This window comes from Macrosteles quadrilineatus, unplaced genomic scaffold, assembly GCF_028750875.1.
Source record: "Macrosteles quadrilineatus isolate MER2022 unplaced genomic scaffold, UCM_ALF_1.0 Scaffold_2__2_contigs__length_208266976, whole genome shotgun sequence".
Lineage (NCBI taxonomy): Eukaryota > Metazoa > Arthropoda > Insecta > Hemiptera > Cicadellidae > Macrosteles > Macrosteles quadrilineatus.
In genome coordinates this window covers 82339868-82351614 of record NW_026542595.1, presented here as the reverse complement: position 1 = coordinate 82351614, position 11747 = coordinate 82339868, and the positions used below count along the sequence as shown (strand labels likewise).

Here is an 11747-nt window from a genome sequence, read left to right as displayed (position 1 = left end):
TCGATATAATATATATATATTTTTTGTTGGAGGTTTTTTACTGTGTGACGTTTACTACTGCAAATCTGAGTTAATTTTTTTTTTCAGGGGCCTTGCTTGAAATTAACGATAATGGCATGACACACAACCACGAGCCTGACGAAAGGCCTGACGAAAGAAAGTAATAGCTGCAAGAGGATGGGGCAAGAGGACCTTTTCTCCAAACCTGCAAAAACCATCAAAACTGCTCTGACCGAATCTAGGAACTACAACAACATCACCAACAAGGACGTGTCGCAGATCAGAAAATACATGTGGAGGGCAAGAAGGAAGATGTTGCCGCCGATACCTAAAACGAGAGCAGAAATCCAAGAACAACTGTCGTGGTCAACCTGACGACGGATAGGAATGAATCTTTCCTTCTAGAAAACGATTATGAAAACCACATTATAATTTTTGGCTGCAAAACGAACGTCGATACACCGAAGACCGCCACATCGATAATGATCAAAGAGACCTTTGACTGTTGTCCTCAGTTTTTTTGCGACTTTTTACGGTTTTTATTTTTTTAAATGGACATATTGTTCCAGTACTTAACTGTTTGCTCTTGGATAAGAAAGAAAACAAAATTCGCGCTAGTATTGTCAAAGATAAGCATAGTGATTGGAAATGTTGTCAAAGACATATTGGTCGACTTTGATATTGCTATCCACAATGCTCTGAGGACAGTCTGGCCCGGGGCAAAAATATTTGAGTGTAGATTTCACCTAACACAAAGTTGGTAAGTTAATAAGCTACTCTGATTTTCATTTAATAGACTCCTTTGCATTTGATAACTGTATTTAACATTTTTAAAGCTTACTAAACCTGCTAATATTGGTAAATACTTTGTTGTAGTGTGCGTTTCGGCGCAAGATATAAACATTATTGGTAGTTAACCTTTAACTCTTGATGGATGTTTCTATTTAAGTATACCATTACTACCATCAAGTTATAACAATTGATATATTTTATTTTGCCTAGTTTTCGTCTTGCTATGAGTTTAGTTTCATTTGCGTATGTTACAGTGTTAAGCATGTCAGTAATGTAAATTCTAAAAAATATGAATAATATTTCATTACGATTTATTGGTGAAGAGTGTTTAGAGTATTTTTTTCAAACACAAAGCCGTAATTCAAAACACTAATCAATCACGCTCAATCTGCATAATCAGTTTAGTAATGAATCATAACCGAGAAGGGATATAACCTAAGACCCAAACGTAAAAACTCTAACCTAAATCCGGATTACGACTACAACAGTGACAGTGAAATTAAAAATTAAGATCGCCATCTTGATGACCTCACACGCACAGACATAGAACAAGAAACACAACCACAACAGACATTAGAACACACAGAAGAAGAAAGCAACAAATCTGTGGACCAATCAAACGCTAGTATTCACATTCCTACAAATCTGTTGGTAAATATTGCCACCGAACTGTCTAGCAGACTAAATGCAATGCGATGGTCAAGGTCACATTGATCATAGCGGATCAATAACTCAGACACCATAACACAGCCGATCGTTCCCTAACAAACCCGACGAACCATGTCAATTAAATCAGCTGTCTTTCACACAGCAACGGTTTGTGAAAAGCCCTAGTAACAACTGTGATAACAAACCCTACTGTTAAGTCAACACTAATTGCACCATCAGATATGAGTACTTTAATTGCTTTCATGACTAAATTAGACACTGAGCAACAAAATTTACGAATCCCATGCTAAAATTAAAAACAAAATTGACAGCAAAATTAATGAATCAAACACCAAAACTGACAGAAAAATTAAAGAATCAAATGCTGATATTAAAGCAGAAATTAATAGTAAAATCAACAGCAAACTTAATGAATTAAAAGCTGAACTGGTTGGGAAAATATTAATAACTTAGTATAAAATAAATAAATTAGCCAAGATAGATAAAATTACAGAGATATTGGTTCCCTAAGTTAACATTATGATGGGATTTAAGTAGTGTAAAAACGCTATTCACTGCATGAGGCGGTGCAACCCCCAATTGTACCATAGCACCCCATCATGTGTACACGATATTTTACTCATGATGTTTCATCTGTTTTTGGATTGAATATATATTTTTGTGTGTAAAAAGACTATTAACTGCATCAGGAGCAACATCATGTATTTTTTCATAGTTAACGATTGCGATGTTATTGAACTTCACAAATCTTGTTACTTGATTGCTTTGTCTTGAATATATATTTTGTGTAAAAACGCTATTCACTGCATGAGCAGTAGGTGGAGCAACCTCAATTGTACCATAGCACCCTATCATGTGTACACTGTAACGGTTAAATATTGAGTGTAGGACCGTTGCCGTTCGCGATTCAAATAGCGCGGGGTTGTAGTTCACCGAGCGGCCACGCACTGCACCAGCGTCGCGACCCCTATATAAGCAGCACGGGATAAGGGCTAATGACTTACTTGAGCACTGGGCGAATAGCTAGCTACATCTCTCCCTGGTAAGTGGAGTGGAGTATATATCGCGAAACCTTAGGTCGAGGGCGGAATAGCCCGGTAATAACCAGTGGTGGAATAACCCTGGAAGCGACGAACACTAGGGTTAGGCTGAGGGCGGAATAGCTCTCGGACCGCGAGACGATAGGTCGAGGGCGGAATAGCCCGGTAAATACACCAGTGGTGAAATAACCCTGGTAGCGTCGAAACCTAGGTGTTAGGCCGAGGGCGGAATAGCTCTCGGATCCGCGCATATCCGTCGCGAAGCCGTAGGTCGAGGCCAGTGGTGAAATAACTCTGGTGTCGTCGAATAGTAGGTGTTAGGCTGAGGGCGACAATCGAATCGGTTACTAGTAAGTATAATTGGTTTTAATTCTAATAGTGAAACACGGTAAATCCATTAATTAGAAGTTTTTATTTTATTTTCGAAGTTAATATTTTAGTTTTATTTTGACCAGTGTTTCACTTACGGAATTAACGCCAAATTACTAATTTGTTTAAATTAGGGCCTAACCCGGGCAGTGATGAATGTGTCATTCACTGAAAGCTGATGCTTTAACGACCATATCTGAGCCCATATTTTAAAACTTAACTATTATTATTACTACTAACCCTGGACTAACTCAATTAGATTAGCTATCCGAGGCCGACAGTACAATTTTGTCCCAGGACGAAATTACACCGTCACAAATGGCGCTGCGAACAGGGACTTGGTAATTACATAGTTATCGATTGTTAATTTTTGCCATTTTTGGCTGGCGCCCGAACGATTTGTTTTTCAGTGAGTAAGAACGGTAAAAATCGAAAATGCGAGTTTTACAATTGTTCTTAAACATTTGGTCTTATCTTCTCTGGCCCGTATACTACGTAGTTACTCCGAGTAAAACTATTGCGGAAAAAACTCTCAGGACTACCTCGAGCACCGTGAGTAGTGCTACAAGTACGGGTGCAATATGGAAAACGACCAAATCAATCGAAACGACTAGTACTTCAACGATTACTACTACTACGAGTACTGGGGCGATATCGAAACCGACCAAACCGATTGAAACGACTACTGCGACAGACGCAATGTTAGCTTTGCCGATAACGACACAAGCTGTAGAATTAAGTTCGAAAACTCCCCCGGAAGAAGATCCTAGGACAAGTTGGATAAGATCATTAAATAAAGACGAGCTTAAGCGAGAGATGGATAGGTATGGGTTAGATTCGTCGGGAACAATGGACGAATTAAGACGCCGATTCTCGAAGTTTTGGAAAGAGGGAATTCCCCGAGGAAACCAGCAAACTCCAACTAATGATTCGGAAGGAGAGTCGATTTCTGTAGCGGGAAATCAGTTGTACGTTAGGCCTAACTCGATTGATATGTCTAGTAAAATACCAGGTCACGTGACCACGAGCGAGGTTAATAAAATTAAAGAAATTTTAGGAATGCCAGAATATGTACCGTTCGAGGAATTGTGTAAATCAATTGCAAATTTAACACGACGATCGACTACCTACGATACTAATTATCCAACACAACCAATGCGAGGCACGGGCGGAGTAACTTACAGCTCGGTGCCTATTATGAGTACGCAAACAGTTACGTCAAATATGCCTACTGTTAGCAAAATGCGACATTTGCCGGACGAATATAATACTACGCCATCAGTTTGTAGTATTGTTAGAAAATGGAATGTGAAGTTTGACGGACATAAAGATCCCATATCATTCCTCGAACGACTTGACGAGTTAATCGAAGCATACGGGATTAACGATGACGAGATACTTAAAGCACTTCCCGAATTGCTTACCGGGGGACAGCGACTACGTGTCACCTCGACAACCAGTCACCCCGACCAACCGTCACCTTTTAAGACAGGTTTTGAGGTGACACGTTGTCAAGCATCGTTCCCGACTACCCGTCACCGTTTGAATGAGGTGACAGGTAGTCGGAGTGACAACTAGGCGCAAGCGTGCGAGGTGACAGGTTGTCATGTACGAAGGCGTCTAGTCGTCACCTCCAAAGAGAGGAGGTGACACCTTGTCTGGGTGACACCTAGACGCGAGCGTGAGAGGTGGCGGTTTAGCGTCGATGCAGCCGACAACTTGACACCGCCTCAAACCGTCACTCCGATAGTATCATCACTTTTAACTAAAATTACATATATGAACAAACTAGCAGAGTACCCGTCCTTCGTACGGGGCTGGCGTATACGAATACAATGTTTATTGCAGTTATACTCATGCTTTGCGTTTATTATAACAAATCTAAAATAGACATAATGTTCTACCACTGTACCTAAATAATAGAAGAAAGTAAATTTTCAAACATTCGCACAATACCGCAAATTATTAATTAAAAGAAAAATGCATACGTAAATGTAAACGATACTACTTTGCAATTTTCATTGTGTATCACAGCTTTTTGTTGCTGCTTAATTCAAATTAACTGTTGTCATAAAATAAAAAAATAAATAATAATAGTGCTGCACTCTGTTGGTAAATCTTTTAATTTTTAATGGTATTGAATATCATAGAACCAACCAGTTTAGTTGAAACAGCTAACTAAATTCTGTAATTCCTTTTAAATATGAATACTATTCTTTTCTTTAATCATACTAAATATTATAAATGTGAAAGTTTGTGTGTTTGTTTGTTCGTTTGAAGCTCAATCACGCACTAACTACTTGTCGGATCAGGCTGAAATTTGGCAGGATGATAGCTCACATCCTCGATTAACGTATAGACATATTCTTACCTCAAAAATCCTTTCGGGTTCCGCTCCAGCTAACCAAAAATATGTTTTTCAACTTTACATCACTCGTGAAGGAGATGTATACATCACGCTTGGGATAGGGAAGTTTAACATGGCGGGTTAGGTAAAAAATATACCTCGACGTTCAACGCTAGAAATCAGCTGTGTGCTTGGATTTTATTGTGTTGATTTAAGAATTTTCCTAACCTAGCTTTTGTTTGTAAAAGAACCTTACTATTAGAAGATGAGTGAAATGGATAATACAAAATATTAAACGTAACCCCCTGTATATTTTCGTGTCAGGTAAAATCTTGTACGTTACACGTTACGCAAGAGCGTGTTTACATCACTTAGGTGAATTATGCAACTAGCATTCGCTCGTAGCACAACATTCACCTGCGTGATGTAAACACGCTCTTACTACACTTGTAATGTAAATAGCTATAAATGGGTTTCATTACATCACCGAGTGAGTTTTTTTCAACTTTACATCACTCGAGAAGTAACGAAGTTATATACATCACGCTTGGGATAGGGAAGTTTCACATGGTGGGTTAGGTAAAATATATTTCAAGCTTCTATATCATATTAAGACAGAGACATTCACCTGCGTGATGTAAAAACGCTCTTACTACACTTGTAATGTAAATAGCTATTGTAATATTCAGTAGATTAAGACGAAGTTAAAAGGTTAGTAAAAGGTTAGTCAGTTTTGTTGGAAGAACAGAAATGCCTCAAGTTCAAATAAGAAATATTTATAACGGTAGGAGGAGACAATTAATAATAAAATATCTTATCTGTATGAGGAGAGTAGAATAGGCCTGCTCTAACAGATACTCATCCAGATACACATTTACTTGGTAAGATATATGCCAGTTCTGCTATGCAACTTACTTTAGAAGTGAAAAACATACGAAGCACATAGTGTTGTCTTGGTGGTAAAGTTAACTTGCTTAGGCCCGGTTTCTCCAACGCAGTTTAAACCAATGCTGGCGTTTAAGCTGTGGTTTAAACTTGAAAAGTGTTTCTCCAATGTCTTTGACAAGCTTAAACCGAAGATTAGTTTAACTTCATTCAGGACCATGGTTAAACCAGTGAGTCAAGTTTAAACTACAGCTGTTAGCTATGATATGTTGTCAAATATTGTTTACATTAATAAAATAAACAAATAAAGTTTTCATTTGTCAAGTCTACACCAGATTGTGTGCATTTTTCTCACTTTAGTTATTTACTTTTCTGTTTGTGCCCCAAAATCTATGTCCTAACATATAATGGAGGAAGTCATAGATATTCTGGATGGGATAGAAGACGAAGATTTCGAAGAAGTAGTTCAAATTAGAAGAGGACCAGTAAAAATTCGAACAAGAATTGACCATTTTACAAAGTGGGATGAAGCAGAGTTTTTTTGCCAGATATAGGATGAGGAAGAGAACTGCCAATATAGTGTTGGAATTGATCAAAGAGGAAATAAAGTGTGCAACAATTAAAAACAGGGCAATATCTCCTGAAATGAAGTTCCTAGTCACACTCAAGTTCTATGCTTCAAGTGGTTTTTTAATCAATGTAGGGGATCAAAATGGCATTCATAAATCAACAGTGAGCAAAATTGTCAAACAGGTATCAGAGGCTATTGCACGGTTACGTCCACAATTCATTTGTATGCCATCAACACAAGAAGAACAGTCAAAGACGAAACTTGGCTTCTTTGAAATAGCTCGGTTCCCAAACTGTGTAGGCGCTATCGACTGCACTCATGTAAAGATTTTGTCTCCAGGTGGTGACAACGCAGAGTATTTCAGGAATAGAAAAGGCGTTTTTTCAATAAACGTACAAGGGGTTTGTGATAGTTCCCTGCGCCTTACAAATATAGTAGCCAGATGGCCTGGCTCAACCCATGATGCCCACATCTTTACTTCTTGTAGGCTTAAACAAGAATTTGAAAATGGACTGTTTGGAAACGGTGTGTTGGTTGGAGATAGTGGTTATGCCTGCAGTAATTACTTAATACCCCCTTTAGAAAATCCAGTTCTTCGAGAAGAGCAACTGTTTCAGGAATCACAGATCCGCACAAGAAATCCTATTGAACGTTGTTTTGGTGTATGGAAAAGAAGGTTTCCAGTGTTAGCCCTAGGAATAAGACTGAAGCTAGATAGACTGGAAAGTGTTTGTGTTGCTACAGCAATATTACACAACATATGCATTATGGAAGGTGATGATACTCCGCCTGTTTCTCCTGATGAATTAGCTGCAATTGAAGCTCTTCATGATCTGCTAGGAAATGACGGCCAAGTTCCAGAAAGGCAGAGGCGAAGAGGAGGAAATGGACACTTACAGACCCGCAACAAACTAATTTACGAATATTTCAGAAATATGTAACTCAGCTAGGCCTAAGAAGTATGGCCTTTATTTAAATCTGTTTATTGTAAAAGTAGGTCCTTATTTGATTTTGTTTGTTTGAGGACAGTCTGATTTTTAAAAATATTTATTTTTTATTTTTAAGATTTTGTGTATTTTGCATCTTTGGAATTTTGTGTAAATATATATCATAACTCACTTTTTAAATGTTAACATAGTATAAACAAACTGTAAAAAATGTGTACAATGCTTTTTTACAAGGGCTTGGATGGCAACTCCTTTGGCCACCGGGAACTTAAACTGAAAATAGAAAGGATGCCGGGGCTCAACACGCCAACCAGCTGCACTGGGCTCAACACGCCTCTAGTGCGGGGATGGGGAAGCACCAGGCTCAACACACCATTTTACATTGCCAAACCTTGGCCTTCTTAAAACACTTCATTACAAGTACAAATAAGTAAATAACACAACATATAATTCAACTGAGAGAAATATTTTTTATACAATCAAAAGAAATTTATTAACAAACGTAAGTTAACATGTTTTTTAATGAACACTGTGACATGGTGATAACTACTTATGCATAATCTCCACTTAAGTTTAACTGGTTTTTTAATTTTACCTCTTCATTTTTTATTTTTAACTGAACTAATCTTCTTTCTTCCTGGAGTAGTTCCATTTTCATGCTATGCTCTTCCTTCTGCATTTTTATTTGTTCTTCAACCATTCTCTTCTGAAGGCCAAGAAGTTCTTCCTTTGCCTTCGCTACTAATTCAATCTTCTGGCCAGCCCTTGAACTGTCTATTATTGTTTTTTTTTTTATTTTTAGTAAATAATGGTGCAGATTTTTGTGTCCTAAGGCTGGCAATTGAAAAATCTTTACCAAACCCACAATGCTTTGCTGGTGTTGTGACGGATACCTTTGAATCAGGGATATTCCTTGGTGGTATGAAAGGTTTTTTTTCATTAGGAATTAAGCTTGAATGTTGTTCATTTATGATAATTGAAGAGCTAGGCTTGGAAGATTCAGATTGATATATACCCATGAATTCACAGTTTGGACTTACACTTGGCCTACTACTACCTGTCTCTGTAATTTCGATTTCTACAGGTATGCTCAGGTTATTCGCAATCTCTTCCTCACCCACAACTTCGATTTCGTCCATCTCAAAACACTGGATCCCGTCCTCAGCATCATTGTCAAACCTTGTTTGAATTCCAAATAATGGGAGCTCCCCTAAAATTTCTTTTACCTTGCAATCTGTTTCTGTAATAATACTCGGTGGTTTGTAGGAGCCTCCACCAGTGCCTAAAACAAACTTTTTGTCCTCAGCCAACTTTTTTTTGGAAGTTTTCTTTATATTGTCGTATTTTACTTTTAGAGATTTCCAGTCTCTGTAAATCTGCCCGCTTTCAAGGTTGAAATCTTTTTCTATTGTTCGCCAAGTTTCATCTTTTTCTTTGAGCGTTATATGGTCGCTTCTTTTACATTCTAAAATGTCCTTGTATTTTCTCACCAAATCTAATAACAAACTAACCTCACTTTCCTTGAAATTTTTAGTTCTTTTTAGTCCATCCTGTGATTGGGTTTGGTCCATTTTATCAGAGAAACACTACTTATGGAATGTTTAAACTATACACTAGACACAGAAAATAGCCAAATAGTTAAAAAATTCTTACAATTTAATAACATCAACTTGAGTCAATATAAGGTTAAACACAGCACTGTAAACAAAAACAGATATTTACACTCTGAGCTATGAAATAAACAAACAGGGCTGCCAACTTACTCGCACCCCAGCTTAAACTAAACCTCCTGGGTAGTACAGTTGGAGAAACGACAAAAAAGTTAAACTTAGGTTTAATCTTTTATTTGGTTTAGTTTAAACGTATTTGGAGAAACCGCCCCTTAATGTCAGATCAAATTAATGCATACAAGAAATGTTTTACTTCTGACACTAACAGATCGAGATATTTCAAACATTTACGAAACCATAATAATGCCTTGACTGTGATAAATTCAAGTTAGATTATACCAAATCTTGGCGGACCTTATGTCTTTATTGTAAACTTTAGAATTACTCACTCTACCTCAATTGAAAAAAAAAACGCAAATGGGTCGTTTAAGCAACTTTCAATGGTGTTGTTACTTTAGCCTATTCAAAGCAGATTATGGCTGTCCAGTTGGTAACCCAGAGTTTGTGGGTAAAAAATGGAGCACATGAAAGGGTTGATATCACCATCACCCCACTTTTCAGGATTCTCTACGGAGAAAATTCGTTTGATCAAGGGGATGCCTCAATTCAAAGAAATAAAATGGCCCAACTTAAATTACTTAACACAGGTTATCAGTGAGGCAAAAGTTTTTTTAAAATTTTTATTCTCAATGCTGTGATAACTTTGTTGCGACGTCATGTTAACTCGAACTGAAGCAGATCGTTTAGCATTTATTAGAAGTTATCAGTATAAAACTGAGAGCAGAAATAATGTAGGCGAACCTTGACGACGCAAATACAGATATTTATAATTAGTTTCTAACAAGTGTAACTCTAAGATGTAGCTAGAATTACTCGAATATGAGCTTAACGCTTTGTTCGGCGCTATGTTTCATACTATGCGGCTCATTGAGCCGCGCGGGTTCTCCAGTATTAAATAAACTAGGTAGCATTCGCAGAGGCATCCACAACGTTGAGCGGAGTCATCAGGGTTTATTTTATACTAGGTGAAACCCGTCGAAATCGACGGTTAGGGGCCTCCTCGTTTATATGGTCGTGTATAAGTCGTGTATATAAGTCGTGTTATAAGCTTCATTGGCAACAAATAATGTAAATGAAATAGCAATGTGGCATATCCTAAGCGAAAAACATACTGTAAATTGGCTGTTACGTAAATATTGACATTTACATGCATTGTTAATCAACGTATCTTATAAAGGATTTAAAAGGAATATGACCTTTCTGTCATGACAGTAGCTGCTTAAATAGTATTTACTCTTACAGCCAAAATATCGTGTTACTTTCAATAATGTTACCAACCCAGTGAGCCACGGTCCGTAATATAGACCAAACTGCAAATAATTTGTCAAAATAGGTACCATTTTAGGCAAGGTTTGTGTGTTTGGATGTTATTAGACAAGTTAAGAGCACACTGAACTTCTTCTGCAGATGAATAACTGTTGGAGAAATATAAGCCGAATCATAAATGTCACAATGCGAGTTTGAGTTTTAGGCTGCTGCTCAGTGCACTTTAAGAATATATTTTTTAGAGATAAATTAAATTGTTTTTGTTGCTGAGTAGCGCCAGTAAACATGCACAACACTTTTCGTTAAGCTAGTAACATTCAAAGGACCTCGAAGAGTTCAAGAAAATAACATTGCAAAAAATACTTCCTTTGGACAATTCAGTAACTCTCAATAAGTGTTTGTTGTTTAAAATACAATTTAAAATTTAACAGTTGTTTCATAAAAAAACAAAAATTATTATCCACATGGCCAAAATGTAAACAAATCTGTGGAGGGATCTTTAAAGGCTTCTGGGAAAGAGCCCTAAGGGAATTTACTTCGTTTTTCTTTTGATAACTCATCTACAGACCAAGACCGTTCTTTGGACACCCCTACCAAGTTTCTACGCCCAGTCGTTCTCTTAAATTAGCGGAGGAAAAGTTTCTACTTAAATAATTTAGATTCCCCCATGTTAATATTATGGGAGAAAACCCAACTTTGATGGAAAATCCAGTCCAAACTAATAAAGATATCAAACAAATAAAAACACTTTGCAAAACTACAGATCAGGGCCATTCTTTTGACACTTTAATCATCAAAATCGGTCCAAAAATGAGGGAGGAGTTCTGTTTACAAAAATCAGCTTAGCGTATTATATAATAGGATGGATGGATTGTGTTGACCTGGTCCATCGAGCTTTATAATTATTCAACCTACCATTTTAAGTAAAGACTTAATTTTCGTAGAGATAAATATGTAGATGCAGTTGTATGTAATAAGTGGGATTAAAAAGGTGTTGTAATCTAAGAAATATTCAGGTAGACTTGGTCAGACTTAACCCGCTGTTGTCAAAACATAGGTATTGTTGTAAGACGAGAGGGACGAGAGGGACGAGAGGGTGCGCTACCCTTTCCCGGCGGTCATTGCCACTGT

General features: G+C 37.4%; 1 protein-coding gene across 1 annotated transcript; it reads left to right on the top strand.

The window, feature by feature from the left end:
• Positions 1–6657: 6657 nt before the first annotated feature.
• LOC128984506 (putative nuclease HARBI1) lies at positions 6658–7614 on the top strand. Its single transcript, XM_054403836.1, has one exon. It carries the CDS (start codon positions 6658–6660, stop codon positions 7612–7614), a length of 957 nt encoding a protein of 318 aa, XP_054259811.1.
• Positions 7615–11747: the final 4133 nt, after the last annotated feature.